Here is a 19,042-nt window from a genome sequence, read left to right on the forward strand (position 1 = left end):
AACAACAACAACAACAACAAAACACACAAGGGAAGAGATCAAGAGAAGAAAAAACAGAGGAGAACTATAAAAACAACCTCCCAAAATTACAAAGTGACAATAATACATTCTTGTCAATAATTACTTTAAGTGCAAATGGATTAAATGCTCCAAAACCAAAAAGACATAGAATGGCCTGAATGGATTGAAAAACATGACCCATCTGTATGCTGCCTACAGGAGACCCACTTCAAATCAAAAAACGCATACAGACTGAAAGTGAAGAGATGGAAAAAGACATTCCGTGCAAACAGAAACAAAAAGAAACCTGGAGTAGCAATACTTATATCATACAAAATAGACTTTAAAACAAAAGTGAAATTACTGGATCGTATGGTAATTCTATTATTAATTTGTTGAGGAATTGCCATACTGTTTCACAAAGCTGCTGCACCATCACACGTTCCCATCAGGAGTTCACAAGGATCCCAATTTCTCCACATCTTCATAAACACTTATTGTCTTCTGATTTTTGTTGTTTGGTTTGATGATTGCTATTTGAATGGTTTTAACTGGTATCTCATTATGGTTTTGCTTTTCATTTCCCTAATGATTAGTGATGTTGAACATTTTTTATGTGCTTATTGGTCTTTTGTTTATCTTCTTCAGAGAAATGTCTATTTAAGTCCTTTGCCCATTTTTAATCAGCTAATTTTTGATCATTGAGTTGTAGAAGTTCAGAAATATGATTTGGAAATATTTTCTCCCTTTTGGTGGGTTGCCTTTTCACTCTTTTGATTGTGTCTTTTGATTGTTTAAAAGTTTTAAATTTTGATGTAATCCAACTTAACTATCTTTTCTTTTATTGTCTGTGCTTTCAGTATCACATCCAAGAAATCATTGCCAAATCCAATGTCACACAGTTCTTCTGTGTTTTCTCCTAAAGGTTTTATAGTTTTACCACTTACATTTAGGTTTTTGATCTATTTTGAGTTAATTGTTGTCTATGGTGTAAAAGGGCACACATTTTGAGCTGTCTTTTTATTGGGCTGATGATTAGGTGTTCTAGGAATAAACATAGGCAGAGCTTTAGAGACATTTGAGAGGGAAATGATGTGTTCTGGAAACCCCAAATGAGTTGTAGAGTGGAGCGATGCGAGATGAAGCTGGCGAGATGAGGTCTTACACTCTCTTGTGCAATTGGAAACATTTTTTAAGTGTCTACCATGACTGGATTTGAGGTTTAGAATGATCACGCTGGAGGCATGTGAAGGGTGGACTAGAGAGCAGAGAAAGTGGAGCCTTGGAGGCCAGCTGGAGGTTGCCCCTGGAGAGCTTTAAAGCACCGAATGCATTCAGACAGTGGCACTGGGGTGGTGATCAGGGAATAAATGCACAAGATGATTAAGGCAGAAACTGGTGACTGGATGTAGGAGCTGAAAAAGAATATTTAGGAAAATTATTAACTTTCTTGCTTGGGTAACTGGGTGACAAAGGTGTGATTAACTGAGAAAATACATGGTGTAAACTCTTTGAGAGAAGAGACTTTTGTCAGTTTGAGTCACTACTATATTCTCAATGTCTCAGACCATGTACCTGGCTAAGTAGATATGTTATAAAAGAATTAATAAAGAAAGAAAAGATTTGTAGAGAGACTAGAAGGAGAGTTCAGTTGTAGACACCCATGTATAAATACCTAATCAGTGATTTAAGAAAATCACAATTGATAAGAGTGTAAATTGTCACATTCTTTCTAGAGGGCAATTTGGCAATATGTATCAAAAGCCTTAAAAATGAGCATATTCCTTGTCTAAGTAATTCCATGTCTAAGAATACATCCTTTAATATAATATCCATGATTATACACAAAGAGTTACTTTAAGCTTGTTTGATGCAATATGGTTTGTAGAACAATAAACTAGATGTAATATAATTAATTCTTATTGCTTAAATAAAATATAGTATAACAAATGTAGCCAGGAAAAATATGATGCATATCTATATCTAATAATATGGAAGAATGTCTATTATATACTTTAAGTGAAAATTTCAGATTACAAAAAGTAGATGCCAGATAATCCAATTTTTTTGTAATAAAAACATATACTACAACATATTAACAGTGATTATGTGATACAATTATGAGTAATTTTTATTATTTTCTTCCACTGTTTCCCTTTTCTACAATGAATGTATATTACTTTTATAATAGAATAACAAGCACATCTGTTTTTAAAGAAATATGCATCTTGAGTCCAGGAAGCAAGGTTTCAGATTCATTGTCAGCATGGTGCAGGTTGCAGCTGTAGAATGCTAGAAGAGAAGACTACCAAGACAGAACTCTGGGGAGGACCACCACCACCAACAAAAAACCCCTAACAAAATAACTGAAAGAAGTAGGGGAACTCTCAGGAAGAAAGTGGTGTCTGGGAAGTCCATAAAAGCAAGATTTCAGGAAGAAGGGCCCGCTTAACCCCATCAAACAGGAGATTGTCTGAATAAGGAGAAGACTGACGGACTTGTGTTGAGGCAGGTGTTTGGAGGCTGTGAAGAGAGGGGGAGATGAGTAAGTGATGGCAGAAAGTATAGACGACTTTCACAAAATTTGGCTACAAGAGAAGGAGTAAGACTGCTCAGGGAATAGAAAGGCACATTGTGTGATGATGATCTGGTAAACCAGATTTTCTCCTGTTAGTGACATGCTTCCTGTCTCATTTCTCTCCATGATGGGAAGGCCAGATGATCTGGATGGAGGCTGTGCGCTGCATGATATACCTGTGCTCCCCAAAGCTCCGCAGCCTGCAGGAGCTGGAGGAGCGCCGGATGCACCTTTCTGACCTCGCCCCCCATGACACGACCAGGGATCTCATCCTGCTGAACCAGCAGCGGCTGGCTGAGATGGAGCTGTCCACCCAGCTGGAGAGGAAGAAGGAGGAGCTGCGGATCCTCTCCAAGCACTTGGCCATAGAAAAGAAGAAAACAGAGACCTTGCTTTATGCCATGCTGCCTGAACATGTGGCCAACCAGCTGAAGGAAGGCAAAAAGGTGGCTGCAGGTAAGGCATTTCCTTCCCTTCACAGGGAATTCTGAGCAGGCAAAACTGTGCCTTTCTGATTAGGGGCACAGGATCTGAAACCAGGCAGACCTAAGTTAGCATTCTGGATCTATCACTTGTGAGCAACATGACCTTGGGCTAATTACTTAAACTGCATATTTTCAGTTTTCTTTTCTTTACATTGAGAATAACAAAAATAATACGCTAGTGAAATATAGATTGGATAAAAATACCTATCAACTGCACCAATATATATAACATTCTCTAAGAATTTGAAGCTATATCCTAAGACTGGCCTCGTTGCTCTGTGACCATGAATAGGATTCTTCACTATGACTGGAAATGATATAACTACATATTAAATTATGGGTTGCTTCTAAGGACCATTCTGGGAGAGCAAGCTATTTCTGGAAGGAAGGATGCCACGTTTACTCTGAACTCACTTTCCATTTGTAATGGTCATGTGTTCATTCACCAGACATGCAAAATGAACCTACTCAGTGCCAGGGTATTGTCCCACATCCTGGGGACTCAACAGAGTTCACAGTTTTGCAGGTTTGAGAGATATACACAGAATAAATTAATGAGGGTGGGGATGGGGATGGCCAAAGGAAAGGAAACTAATATGCATTAAGGAGCAATTATTGTGCCAGGATCTGTGTTAGACATTTTATATATGCTATTTCATTTAATTTTCTGAACATTTCTATGAGGGAGGTGTTATTTATCTATACTGTACAGCTAAGCAAACTTGCGTCCACTCTAGCTTATGAGTAAAAGAGCTGAAAACCAATAAGTCTACCTAACTAAAAAATTCATACTCTTTCCACCACATAAGGAGCTGTAGAAACACAGATAACAGAAGAATTAATAATAAATAGATGTCAGAAAAGAGAGAGACAGGGGCAGGGTGGGGTTGTGAAGGCTAATGTGAGATGTGTGGCACTCGAGTTGGGCCATGAGGCTGAACATCAGCAAGAAATGTTTAAAAATAAAAAAGGGGAAAGGCATTTCAGGAGAATGAGATAGCAAGAGCAAAAGTAAGTAAAACAAAAATAAAAGCTGCAGGGTATTATCCTTGGAACATGGGGGTACCTGGCAAAGTGACGCCTTATGAGGTTGGGCAGATAGGATGAGGCGCAGGTGACATAGTGATCAATCTGGATCATCATGGAAAAGGAAATCGCCTTATATTTTAGATTTGGGAATTCATTGAACTTTTCTTATAATGGAAGTGACATGAGTAGCTTTGTAAACATGATTTTGGCTGCAGTGTAGTGAACACAAGCAAGAGAGGCATGCTGAAAGCCCATAAAAGTGCAGTTCAGTGATGGTGAAGGCCCGAATAGAGGCAGCACAAGTGGGAATCAGCAGGATTTCATAACTGATAGATGGGAAGGATGAAAAAGAGGAGTCAGTTACGAGTGCGACATTCCTTGTGGGTAAAGATGTGATGATTCATTTTAACACAGAACCAGAAAGAATAGGCTTGAGGGCATGAAAGTAAGAACAATTTTAGAACTGTTGAATTAAAAAACCTGTGAGATACTCCATATAGCATAACCAACAGGTAGTTAGGAATTGTAGAGGGAGCTCAGTGGAAAGTTCTAGGACACAGCTACAGATATGGAAGTTACAGCGTGGGTGGTGGTTAATCAAAGACTATGAATGATGGATAAGGTCACCTACAGGATATGAGGTGAGAAGAGAAGAGGGTTGGGTATTGAACCTTAGGGGACATCTATTATTTAGGAAGGGGAAAAAAGCCAAAGAAATATGTAAAACAAGAAGATGAGAAAAGTAGAAAGACTATGAAGAGAGAATGGTAGGCCAGAAGCCAAAAGGAAGAGAAGGTTACGTGAATGGGAGATTGTTATGAGAGGTATAAAAAATAAAGAAGGTGCCAGCTCTGTTCAAAGAGATATCCATTTAGTTATTCCAGACCCTGGTCTAGGTGCTGGGAATACAGCAGAGATCAAAACGATCTCTCACTTTATGAAGCTTATGTTCCAATGGGGGAGATAGGCAATAACCGAATAAACAATCTCAACAATTTGAAGTAGAGGAATTGGGGTGACAAAGAGATCATCTGGATGCAACATGGAATTAGCAAGAATGGAAGCAGCAAGATGAGCTGAAGACATGTTGAGGATATGCACCTTCTCTGTGGTACTTTATGCTGGCCAGTCTCTGTCATCTAGACTCTGAGCCTCCTGCAGTTCAGCCTCTGCCTCGGCCCACTTGCCAGTGGCTTCTCTGTAAGCCAGAGCTCACCCAACCCATTTCTGTCATTCCACTGGGCACACCTTTTGAATATTTAGTTACTCCTCTGTCTCCTTCTCTAGACTGGGAGCTCCTTAGGAGCAGGGCCTGTGGTTGCGTCATGTTATATGATTTTTCCAGCATGACAACTAGCTCATAGCAGGCACTCAATAAATGTCAGTTGGGCGAATGGTGAATGGTGAATGGCGAATGGCATCTGGCTCCTTTCCCCCAAGGCACAGTCAGTTTTGGTTCCCAAGGGGCTCTTGAGTTCCAAATTCATAGAATTATTATTCTATATCCTTGGCTATCACTGACACCTGGTTTCTGTTGCAGGAGAATTTAAAACCTGCACAATCCTTTTTAGTGATGTGGTGACATTTACTAACATCTGTGCTGCCTGCGAACCTATCCAAATAGTGAATATGCTAAATTCAATGTACTCCAAGTTTGACAGATTAACCAGTGTCCACGAGGTCTACAAAGTAAGTATGTGTACTATGGGGCATGTGTCACAGTGTGCTTAGGCGCACGGGTACTCAGTATAGGCCTTTTTCCCCTCGCTGTTCTGGGTTGAGTGTGGATGGGAGTGGGGTGAGGAAGAATGTTAAAAGGGAATTGGAGGTATTTCAGGAATTTTAGTTTTCTAGGAATGCTTCATAATACTTAGTACTAAGATTCCTTTGAGGGCACACTGTTTTCCCAGAGAGTGGTTCTCCTATTCCTTAAATGCAGCAGCAAATCTAATCCAAATAATACATATCTAACATACAACATCATACACCTATCCCAGGAGCTTTGTCTTCTTTGGGATTTGTTTCCACCAGAAGCACAAAGGCCTTTTGACTCTCTCTTGGTTATTTTCTGAGTTATTTTCCTCTTGCCTCCTTCCTCACACTCCTCATACCCCTAGCAAATAATCACCAGTTTCAATATAGTCCTCCCACAAACATACAGAAAATGACAAAATATCTCATGATGTGTTCAGTGCCTTGAGGAAAACCTTTGAATACCCCTTTTTCCCCACTTACAGGTGGAAACAATAGGAGATGCTTATATGGTGGTAGGGGGTGTACCAGTGCCTATCGGAAGCCATGCACAAAGAGTGGCTAATTTTGCCTTGGGGATGAAAATTTCTGCAAAAGAAGTGATGAATCCTGTTACTGGAGAGCCCATCCAGGTAGAGAACAACTGAGTATTTTGCTTAATACCAACCATATCACACACAGAAAGTAGAATTCTGTTTGTCTGCTTAGATCATCTCTGGTTATGCTACAGCAATTAACATGGGTGATTTCTCCCAACGCTTTCCTTCTCTCGCATATGTTAGTAAGCAAAGGGATAGTAGTCAGGATATTATTGTTCCAACTTCTCTCGACTCTCAGGAGAGGGTTTGAAGTTCAGGATTTTCACGTGATTCCCTGCAAACGTCTTTGTCCATAACTTAGGGTAGTGTCTCCTCATTTACTTCGCAGGGTTCACTCCATCTTGGAAGCTAGTTCGTTTATAATTCCTGCTTTTTGTTCAAGCGTTTCAGCAAGTGGTCAGGTTTACTAAATAGCCAACTTTTCCTGCTTAGGGAAATTGTGTATCCAACTTGCTGTCTGACAGGTTCAGAACTCAGGCTGAGGTGTGAAACTGCCTCTAGCCAGCAGGCCAGACACCATGGTGCCATAAGACATTCAGAATAGCTTTCCTTCCACCACGTGGCCATTAGCAAGACATCTGCTCTCATTTCTCACAGGAAGTTTGTTCGCTCTATAAAAGTTGGACAATTTTGGAGATGAAAAGTAAAGGTCCTCTTCTGTCTGCTCAGCAGATCTTAACTGCCTTGACATGGATTAGAGCTGTGTCTCTGCCTTTTAAAATCTAATCGCTTCCCTGCTGCTGTCAGTTAGATCTTCAAGATGAACTAGTCAGCTAAAAATAAATTAAGCCAATTATAAGATGGAATATGACTTTTTGAATTGTAATCCCTATGCAAGAGCTTCTAAAAATGTGCTTCACTCACCCTCACCACAATAATTTAGAAGGTGAGAAATACTGCAGATTCTGGTTACTGTGTCCAATGCAGTCTTCAGAGTAAAAGTTGGCTTTAGGTAATCATAAGGACAACATGTCCACAACACTTGGCCTGTTGTGTAACCCCCCCCCCCATACATCTGTTGAATAAAATCCCCAATGTAAGAAATTTAAAAAAAAAAATCAAGATGGGAGGTAAGAGATAAAAAGAGGGAGTAGAGATAAAAAGGTCAGATAAGAAATAAGTGTTTCAGTTAAAGCACTAATGTTAGCTACTGAAGAAAAATAATTGAAAATATACTGTTGAGTAAATAGAAGGAGAGAGAGAGAAAGACTCTGTGTGTGTGTGTGTGTGTGTGTGTGTGTGTGTGTGTGTGTGTGTGTAAGAGGCATAGCAACAGAAATATAAATAATACTACACCTATGAGAATAAAATTAAACAATGAATTCCTGGAAACTCTCATGGTGGATTTATTAAGAAGAAAATAGGAAAAGATATTATCAATTCTAAGATAAGAGTAGGGACATAGAAACATCATTAACTATTCACCAGAAATGACATGTCACATCACATGGGTTTCTTTAAGGAAGCAGGGGAAAGGCCTGAAAATATTTTTTCTCCTAAGAGAATTGTGCTGTATTTTAAAGTCAGTAATTTTTTTGAGATTCTTTGTTATTTTATTTATATCACCTTTAATATACATTTACTGAAGTCCTAATATGCATAGGACAGTATTACTAGGTTTTTTGAAGGATTCAGAGAAGCATTTGACAAGCTCCAATTCCTAGAGAAATTTATAATCTTATTTCAGGAGAAAATCTAGCATGAAAAAGACAAGTAAATCTGATTAGGATACAGAAGGCTGACAGAGACTTCTGTTCCCATACTAGCAGTTTAAAAAAAAATTACTCATCAGAGAGAAAAGAAATATAAATGAAATAAATTCCAGAAAGTGGCAAGCCTTACAAGAAGAAGATACCCATTATTATATTCATCCCTCAGTAGAGCAGCAGGAGAAGTAATCCACTAGAGTCAAAGACAAGGAGAAACAAGTCTAAATTTTAGTGAACTTTCAATGGCCATATTGGACCTGGAATGATAAGTTAGAATCCCAAAGATTCTGTCTTTGCTAAATCCTAGCCACAGAGGCTATACCCATCTACCAACTATTTTCCACAGTCCCTCATCATGTACATGGGTTATTCAGCCAAATGCTAGGGATAAGGGAGGAGAGCTGAGAGAGATCCCAGTCCCTGAGGTATATAGAACCTTCTCCAAATGCAAGACAGTGGCCCATGGAAAGATGGTGTTAGATTAGGAGAACTCAGAGAAATCTCTCTGAGGTACTCTTGGCTTTCACCTGGTACAATACAATGACCCTTTGAAGTTTAGGGGTAGAGAGAAATCTCCCAAGGTACAGAGAGCCATGGTGGGATTGAAGAGTAAAGAGACTCCCAAAAATATCATCGTCGCTCTATAAAGCAGAAAAAGATCTCCCATAATTCAGAATCCTGGTGGCGGTGTGGTGATAAAGCCTAAGGAGTTTCTCAGAACTTCCTAATGTTCAGATTCCAAGCCCTGCTGGAAAAAAAAATTTTTGATCCAGCCTTTACAATAATATTTGAAATCAGTGCTACATAGAATCTAACAGTATCCCTGGAAAAAGCCCAGACCCAACTCAAATATAGATTCGTTCAGTTTCCACTGTAGCAGTCTGACAGAAGAAGAGGAATGAACTTTTCTAGGGGTAAACTTCAGTCACCGCTGTACTTTCACACACAATATGGCACACAATTAAGTATTTTAAAATATGAGATGCAAGAGGAAAAAAGAAAATGGTGGCGTGGTGTGTAGCCGAGAGGAAATAGCCAATAGAAGCAGGTCCAGAGATGGTGTAGATGTTAGAGTTATCAGATAGAGTCTTTAAAATAACTGTGATAAATATATTAAAAAATCTACTGGAAAAGGGGAACAAGTTTGAACAGATGGGAAATACACATACACTATATCTCTGTGTACTCTATTTATTATCTTATCTATCTAATCATCTATCATCTGTTTGTCTATCATTTATCCATTATCTGTTGCTCTATCAATTTATTTATATATCCCATGGAAATGAAAACCATTATGTCATAAATCAGAAATACAGAATGCATTTTATGGGCTTAAAAGAGACTAGACACAATATAGAAAAGGATCACAGATTTTGACCACAGAACAATAGAAATTATTTAAACTGAAACACAAAAAAGAAAACAGGGGGGAAAAATGGAAAAAGGAATCCTATATAGGACAATATCAAAAGACCACCATCTATGGAACCAGAGTCCTAGAAAGAATATAAAGTAGGAATGAGTCAGAAAAAATATTTGAAGAGAAATGGTTGAAAATTTTCGACATTGGTGAAGGATGTTAACACACACATCTAAGAGCTTAGCAAACTGAAACAAGATGAGTACGAGAATACAATGTATAGTCAAATATATCAACAGCCCTATTCAGTGCAATAAGGCATGAAAAAGAAATATAAGACATAAAGATTGGAAAGAAAGAAGTAAAATGATCATTATTCACAGACCAAATAAAAGGTACCCCAAATGAGGGTACATCTAAAAGCCTTAACAAGCTATGGTAAACTATCAGACCTAGTAAGTGAGTTTACTAATGTCACAAGGCACAAGGCTAATGCACAAAAATTAGTTATATTTTTATATTCTAAGGACAAAAAATGGAAAATGAAATAAAAACAAACTTTAAATTTAGTCTTAAATCTTAGAAAATAGCAAAATTGAAGGACTTACACTACCTAATTTCAAGACTTAGTCTCAAGCTACAGTAATAAAAACAGGATAGAATTGGCAGAAGAATTGATGAATAAATCATTGGGGCAGTACTGAAGTATCCAGAAGTATAAATTATACATATTCAAGGCCAACAAACTTTTTAAAGTAAATTTTTAATTTTTCAATTACAGTTGATATGCAATATTATATGTTCCAGGTGTACAACATAGTGATTAGACATTTGCACAATTTACAATGTGATCATCTCGATTAGTCTAGTACCCATCTGGTTTCACACATAGTTTTTACAATAATATTGACTATATTTCCCATGACTGCTTTTATAACTGGCAGTTTGCACATCTTAATTCTTTCCCCTTTTTTACACATCCTCCAAACCCTCTTCCATCTGGCAACCATCAAAATGTTCTTTGTGCCTATGAATTTGTTTCTGTTTGTTTGTTTGTTTGTTCATTAGTTTTCCTTCACAAACTTAGGGAAGTTTTCCATCATTATTTCTTCCAATAGGTTTTCAATTCCTTCTTCTTTCTTTTCTCCTTTTGGTACCCTCATGATGTGAATGTCGTCATGTTTGATATTGTCCCTGAGGTCTCTTAAACTATTTTCGCTTGGAAGGGTATTTTTGTTGTTGTTGTTGATGTTTCTGCTATCTTATCTTCCAAATCGCTGATTCCATCCTCTGCTTCATCTTATCTGTGTTGATTCTCTCTGATGTATTCTTCATTTCAGTTATCGTATTCTTCATTTTTGACTGGTTCTTTTTTGTTTTCTACTTCCATCTTTATATTTCTTATCTTTTTGTTGAAGTTCTCACTGAGATCATTGAGCATGAACTCTACAGCTGGTAAATTACTTGTCTTCATTTCATTTAGTTATTTTTATGGAGCTTTGTTCTGATCTTTTGTTTGGGACATGTTTCTTTATCTCCTCATTTTGGCTGCCTCCCTGTGTTTGTTTCTACATATTAAGTAGAGCTGCTGTGTCTCCTGGTCTTGATAGAGTGGCCTTATGTAGTAGGTGCCCTGTGGGGCCCAGAGGCCCATTTTTCCTGGTCACTTGAGTCAGGTGCTCCAGGTATGTTCCTTGTGTGGGTTGTGCTGTCCTCCTATTGTAGTTGCGCCTTTATTGCTGTTGGTACATCAGTAGGAGGGATTGACCCATGGGCTGATTGGTCATGAGGACTGGCAGTGACTATACTGGAGTAGCTATTCCTCAGGCGTCAACACCTCACAGAGCAGTACTAACTTTAGTGAGGTTCTAGTGCCTGCCAAGTCTGCCCTTTGAGTGTGTCATTTTTGGAGGTGGTTCAGGTGGTGCTCTAGTATGGTCACCACCTAATGTGTTGGTCCTGGGACCTCTTGGGAGAGGCTTTCATGCAGGCCCATGTCAGCTGTAGCCTGTGTCCTCCCCGGGGCAACTTGGTATGAACTACAAAGTAATCTACAGATGGTTGCCTTGGTACTGGGCTTGCAGGTGTCTGGGAGAGGCTAAATGGAGATCTGAGGCCAGCTGATGCTTCTGCCAGCACTTCTGTCTGGGAGAAAGCTGCCTCTCCGGCCCTTGTCCTGAAGCCAGACAATTAAGTTCTTCTCTGTATTTTCCCTGGTACCTTTTGAGCTTCTACTGCAGGGCTGGAGGTCACAGTGAGTGAGTCTGTCTGTGTGCAGGCTCTTTAAGAGGATGCCTGGTACTCCAGCATTCCTCTGTCTCACTCAGTCACATTCTCCTATGCTTTGCACAGCCAGTAATTATAGGAACTTCTCTTTCTAACGCTGGAACTCTGGGCTGGTGTGCCTTAGTGGAAATCTCCACAGTCAAGATAGCCCTTCCGATTTAAACTATTACATGTGGCTTCTTCTGTATATGCTTAGTTAGAGTACTTCTGTTCAGCTAGACTTCAGACAGTTCTCACTGATAGTTGTTCTCTAGTTTAGTTGTAATTTTGAGATGGTCATGGAAGGAGGCAAGTACAGCATTTACCCATTGTGCCATCGTGGCCCAAAGCCTAAGGCCAACTAATTTTTGACCAATACACCAAATCAGTTCAGTGTGGGAAGGAGCCTTATTTTGAGAAATGGTTCTGCTACAATTGAATCTCCATATGAAAAGAAAAATATACCTCTATCCTACGTCACTCCATATATGAAAATTAATATGCATCACAGACCTATCATAAATGTTAGAATTATAAAGCTTCTTGAAAGGAAATATAGGAGAAAAGCTTCATGACTTTGGGTAAGCAATGATTTCTTGATAGGACAAAAATGTATTAACAGTCAAAGGGGAAAAAAAGAGATAAACTTTATTGTTATGGGCAAAATGTGTCTGCCCACCTCCCTGAAATTCACATGTTGATGCTTTAACCTTCAGTATCTCAGAATATGGCTGTATTTTGAGATAAGGCCTTTAAAGGAGTGGCTAATAAAAATGAGGCTGTTAGGGTGGGCTGTAATCCAATCTAACTGGTGCCCTTATTAGAAGAGGACATTTGGATACATGAAGAGATACCAGGGATGCACACAGGCACACATACACATACAATCACACACACGCAGAAAGATACAGCAAGAAGGTGACCATCTGCAAGCCAAGGAGAGAGGCCACAGAAGAAACCAAACTTGTCAACACCCTGATCTTGGACTTCCAACCTCCAGAACTGTGAGAAAGTAAATATCTGTTGTTTAAGCCACTCAGTTTGTACTATTTTGTTATGGCAGTCCTAGTGAACAAACACATTCTTCAAATATTTAAATTTCTGCTTATTAGAGAAAATGAACCCGCAGAATGGTAAAGATATTTGTAATACATACACATTACATACATATATATACACACACACATATATATCTTCTATATGTTAGCAATAAAATATAACTCCATTTTAAAATTTTTATTGTTATTTATTTTTAATTTTATTTTAATTAGTTTCAGGTATACAATACATTGGTTAGACATCTATGTAGTTCATAAAACTATCCCCCAATTGCTCCCTCCCTCCCCTAGCCCTCCACCTAGCCAATGCTAATTGCATTCCCTATGCTGTGCTCCCCATCTCCATGGCCATGCATCAGCTACTTCTTTAACTTGTCACCCCATTCTCTCAGCTCCTCAAACCCCTCTCCCTTCTGTCTGCCAACAAATTGTCCACTACATTTGTGAGTCTGTTTTTGATTGGTTTGTTCTTTTTATTCCTTAGATTAAACATATAAGTGACATCATATAGTGTTTATCTTTGTCTGACTTTAATACCTTCTAGGTCTATCAAAGCAATATCTTTTTCCATTCTCTTTCTTTTAGTCTATGTATTTCTTTTAATCTGAAGTGAGTCTCTTATAGGCAACATGTAGGGGTCTTGTTTTCCTTTCCATTCATCCACTCTATCTTTTGGTTGGAGCACTTAATTCTTTACCATTTAAGGTATTTACTGATAGGAATGTAGTTGTTACCATTCTTTATTCCTGGTTTTGATACATGTTTTTTCTTCTTAAAGAAGTCCTCTAACATTTCCTGTAATACTGGCTTGGTATTGATTAATTCCTTTAGCTTATTTTTGTCTGGGAAGTTCTTTATCTGTCCTTCAACTCTAAATGATAGCTTTGCTGAATAAAGTGTTCTTGGTTGTAGATCCTGGGTCTTCATCATGTCAAATATTTTATACTAAGCCCTTCTGTTCTGCATAGTTTCTTTTGAGAAATCAGCCGACAGTCTTATGAGTGTTCCCTTATAAGTAATTATCTGGTTTTTTTCTTGCTGCTTTTAATATTCTTTCTTTGTATTTAACCTTTGTCATTTTAATTATGATGTACCTTGGTGTGGTCCTTTTTGGATCCCTGATTTTTGGATTTCTCTGAGCTTCCTGGGTTTTATGTCCATTTCCTTCACCAGGTTAGGGAAGTTTCCCACCATTATTTCTTCAAACAGCTGTTCAACATCTTGATTTACTTCAGTTACGCTGATCAGACAGATATTTGGACCCTTAATAGTGTCCCATATGCTCCTTAAATTATTATTATAGTCTTGGCATCTTACCTCTTGTCATTCTAATTGCATATCCTTGGCTTTTCCATTCTCAAGATAGGGCATTTGATTCTTTTCTTTATGCACTTTGTTTATTCCTTTGTTTATTTCATCTAATATACTTCTCATCTCAGATAATATGTTCTTCATTTTTGACTGGTTCCCCTTCATAATTTCCATTTTTATTTTTTTAATCTTTTTGTTGAAGTTCTCACTGAATTTACTTTCCAAAAGTTCATTAAGCATCTTTATAACAAGTGTTTTGAACTCTGTATCTGTTAGATTACTTGACTCCATTATATCTGCATCTCTGTTCTGTTCTCTCATATGGTTTCTGCTTCTTTGTCTTCCCATTTTGGCTGCCTTTCCATGTCTGTTTCTAGGTACTAAGCAAAGCTCCTGTCTTATTAATGTGGATTTGTGTAGTAGGTGTCCAGTAGCACAGTCCTGAAAGGGGTTCAGTTGCAGGACAAATTTAGCCCAAGTCTCTGCCCCTCAGGGGCCATCTGTTAAGATTCAGCTAGTAATCCACAGATGCTGTGCTTATAGTTGCCTCAAAAGGCCACATGAGAAACCAAGACCAGCTGCCTCCAGTGTGAGTCTAGGTGCTGCTCAGCAAGGAGTACCTGACTCACTGAGGACACCCCTGGATGTAGCTTAGGTGGGGCTGCGAGTTGGGGTAGGCAGAGTTTCAGGGAATCCTCTGGGCAGAGTGACCTATGTTGTCTAGTTTGATGATGACTCGGCTATGGTGGTATCTGGGCTATGGCAGTGCTGTGTCCTGTGCACTGGGAGTGGGGGAGGGCTCAATAGGGAACAATGGATACTGCTGGCACTTCTGTACAGAGCAAGTCTCGCCTCAGCCCTCACTCTGACAATGTCTTTCTGTAAGTCCCTGGAGCCCCCTGCATGCAGCCAAATTGGCACTGGTGCTCAGAGCGAGCAGGTCTGGCACCATGAAAATCTGCTTACAGACAAGGGCCCTTTAAGAGGCGTCTGCCACTGCGCAGCCTCTGTCTCACTCAGTCACGGAAGTCGGGGCTGCCCCACGTCCTTGCCCCCTCCCACCTTCTGCCGTTGCAGGGTGCTTTCTTGGATTTCTCCCTAGTATGGTTTGTTCATCAATATCCCAGACGATTTTTCTTGCTGCTGCTCCTTGTTTCCATCACGACTTTGATTTGGTCACCAGAGGGATGAACAGAGCCTCTATTATCTATGCCATTTTTTTTCCCGCCCACAACTCCATTCTTTCTTTCTTTTTTTTACACCTACAACACCTAGTCTTCCTAGGTGGTCTCCCATCCAAGTAGTAACCAAACCCGACCCTGCTTAGCTTCCGAGATCAGACAGGGTAGGGCTTGTTCATTTTTACTCATTTTTTTTTAAATGAATAAAAATCTTGAACAGATTTTTCACAAAAGAAGGTGTAAGAATGGACAATACATGCATGAAAATGTGCTTAACATCATTAGCCATCAGGGATATGCAAATTAAAACCACAATGAAATATCAATTCACACCAACTAGAAGACCAAATGGTGGTGAGAATGTGGAACAACTGGAAGTGTCATATTGACAATAGAAATGTAAAGTGGCTTAAAGATTTGAGAGAATTGTTGGGCAAGGTTTTTGTTTTTGTTTCAACATTATACATACGTGACCCCAAAACTCCGCTTTTAGGTATTTATCTAAGAAAAGTAAAAATTTATGACCACAAAAAGATCAGTATAAGAATGTTTCTAAGAACTTCAAACTGGAAATTATCTAATGTTCATGTTCATGAAGAGAAGACTGTATAAATTGTGGTACAGTCTCATCTTAGAATAGTATGCAGCAATAAAAGAATAAACAACTGATACGTGCAACAATACGACTGAATCTCAAAAACGTTATGTTACATAAATGAAGCCTGTTACAAAACAGGAAGTTGTAGAATGGCAAATTAATCTTTGGTGAAAGAAATAAGAAAGTGATTACCTTTACAGAGAGATTGGAACTGAACTGAAAAGGGACCCAAGATAATTTTGTGAGGTAATAGAACTAGTCTATATTTATTTTGGAGGATGGCTATAAGGATATATGTACTTGTCAATACTCATGGACATAAACACTTATCAGTCTTTTTTGTCATATGTAAATTATTCTTCAATTTAAAATAAAAGAGAGTATTTGATGCCTCTTTTCAGTGAGGTTCTCTCTATGCAGATCAGAGTGGGGATTCATACTGGACCAGTCTTAGCAGGTGTTGTGGGGGACAAGATGCCACGGTACTGCTTGTTTGGTGACACCGTGAACACAGCTTCTAGGATGGAAAGTCATGGGCTTCCCAACAAAGTACACCTGAGCCCCACGGCTTACAGGTAACCATTTATTCATGCCTTACTTTGTCCTTTCTCTTCCAGAACTTTTAGATGGCCTAGCAGCCATGGGATGGGGTAATGTAAGAAGCCCGGGTTTTTCCTTCCGTGCCACACTAGCTTACAGAAGACATTGTGTCAGACAATACATGTTGTTGAGCCTATGCTATAAGACAGTTTTTGCTCTCAAAGAGCATATGATTTAGTGCAGGGACTGGTGAATTATAGCCCATAGGCCAAATCCAATCTGCCGCTTGTTTTTGTAAATAAAGTATTATTAGAACACAGCCATGCTCTTAATGGCAATGACTGCTTTCACATTACAATGGCAGAGTTGTAACCGTGTGGCCCACAAAGCCAAAAATATTTACTATCTGATATTTTACAAAAAAAAAAAAAAAAAAGTTTGCTAACCCTTAGTCCAGTGGAAGAGAGAAAAATATTCACAGATCATTATTTTAAAAGTGCGATAAGTCCAATGATAAAGATATTTATAAACAGATACTTATCATTCCTTGAGAACTTGCAAGAGGTCACATTCTGTCCTAAGTTCTTTTACATATGTTAGTTCATTTACTGTTGCAACTTCTCCCTAAAGATATACATTATTATTGTTATCTACAGATGAGAAAAATCAGGCACAAAAAGGTTGGTAAGTTGCCCCAGGTCACAACTAGGCTGGGCAGGAAATGACCCTAGACACAACCCAGGGGATCAGGCTTGGAGGGAACTACAGTGTGTTATGGGAGCCTGGGGCAAAGGCGCTTAACCCAGGAAAGAAATTCTTTGTGGAGGAGGAGGTTGCTGAGCTGAATCTTCAACAAGGAGTTCCAGAGTAAGACTTAGCCAAAACTGGGGTTATTAGGAGTGAAAGACAAACAGGACAAACACAGATGTAGAATAAATGCAGTGAACCACAAACAGTTTAGCTTTCTGGGCTGGAAAATACGAAGCAGAAAGTGATGAGAGCTGCGTGTACATTATTGAAGGGCAAGCTTACACTGTAGGTGAGGTGGAGGCCCTAAGGAGTGTGAGGTCAGAGACGATGGCAAGGTCAGGACCCCCTCTACTTGACACTGACTGTTCAAGACTGAGTAGGGAGGATTTGAGCCATCAGTAAATGGGAAGGAGAAGGCCCATGAGGAGTTTGGTTTGAACCAGAACATTGGTGATGGGAATCTGAGGGAAAGTAAAATAAGCTAAACTCAGTCATTGTTAGAAATGGAGGATGAGAAAGTGGGAGGATCCTCAAATATCTCCTAGGTTTTCACCTTGGGTGACTAGGGTCTGACTCTCACTATCTGAAATAAGACAAGAGGGATTCCAGGTCATAGGAGCAGAAATAGACTTGAGGTTTGAATTCTTTGAATTCAGAGAAATTGTGGAGCATCTAGGTAGAGGTACCATTAAATGGATGGATGAAATTTGCAGTGGAGTTGTTAGCTGGTATCTAGATTTTGAGTAAGCAACATACGGGCAGTAAATAAGGCACAGGAGTTGGTAAGATCACCTGAGGAAGGCTGCAGTATGAGAAGAACAGTGGAAAGAACTAACATTTAAGTGGCAGATAAAGAGGAGCTCATATTAAAGGTGGAAGAAATAGAAAAGAACCGGGAAATTCAGGGTAAAGAGCACTCCTGTGGATATTTTTAGGGGAGTGGGATTGAACAAAAATGTCAAATATAGTAGCAGAACTGAAAAATAGTCACCGGAGGTTTTGGGGACATTGTCAGACGTGGTTGTGGTAGAATGGTGGGGAGAGACAGTTGAAGGATAACAGGAAGAGAGCATTTGCTTGGGATTAAAGCAGGAGATAATCAAGTGACTTTCCGGTTCTCTTTAGGAGGAAAGAGACCTTACTATGCTAATAGGCTGAGAGGAGGATGCGAATAGAGAGGAAGCTCAAGATCAGGGGGAAAGTGGATGGTGGGGCCAGGGCCTGAGGAGGAGAAAGGGAGTGTGGATAAGGGATCCCTGAATAAGACACCTCATTCTCTGGATTAGGGAAAATGGTAAGTATAGTTAGTTGATGGGGTGAGAAGTTGCTCGATCTCACCTAAAACGGTCAAAATTTCACAGATACATTACATCACAAAGTGGGAGGCACGGGCAACTGCTTGAGAGTGGGGTCAGCGGGGGCCAAATGGGGGACGGTGAGGAGAGCGGCGAAGGTGCAAAACCTCCGTGAAACTGGCCGAGGACGAGGGAAGGCTGCGGCGTGCTGAGACCTGGCTGAGGCAGCTGAGCGCGAAGCCGAAACGTCGCTAGTGAGCCCTGTTCTGTGGTTGTTCTCCAATATCTCTCAGCAGCCAGCATGTAAACATTTTGTAGTTCCTCCATAGCTGTCCCTTTTCATGCCCACCCCCACCCCACCCTCGTCTTCTTTGGTTCCCTGGCAGCCATAAATCATGGAGAAGCTTTGGGTAGTTAGGATGAACAGGATGACAACCTTGGGGCATATGGGGTGCTTGGGGAAGATGGAAAGAGGGCCGATCTCTAAGGAGCCTCCTGTTTCAGAACCACGTGGGGATGGTGCCCCCAC

General features: G+C 39.6%; 1 protein-coding gene across 1 annotated transcript in view; it reads left to right on the plus strand.

Annotated features, from left to right (window-relative positions):
* Positions 1–19,042, plus strand: part of LOC107509998 (guanylate cyclase soluble subunit beta-2) — a 70,696-nt gene that overhangs the window by 39,246 nt on the left and 12,408 nt on the right. The window contains exons 10-13 of the mRNA XM_016143069.2: positions 2,714–3,034; positions 5,633–5,781; positions 6,330–6,476; positions 16,349–16,503. Of these exons, the coding sequence (XP_015998555.2) occupies positions 2,714–3,034; positions 5,633–5,781; positions 6,330–6,476; positions 16,349–16,503 (772 nt within the window). The remainder of the gene's footprint in view (positions 1–2,713; positions 3,035–5,632; positions 5,782–6,329; positions 6,477–16,348; positions 16,504–19,042) is intronic.

Source organism: Rousettus aegyptiacus, unplaced genomic scaffold (genome assembly GCF_014176215.1).
Source record: "Rousettus aegyptiacus isolate mRouAeg1 unplaced genomic scaffold, mRouAeg1.p scaffold_m13_p_11, whole genome shotgun sequence".
In the NCBI taxonomy this organism is placed as follows: domain Eukaryota; kingdom Metazoa; phylum Chordata; class Mammalia; order Chiroptera; family Pteropodidae; genus Rousettus; species Rousettus aegyptiacus.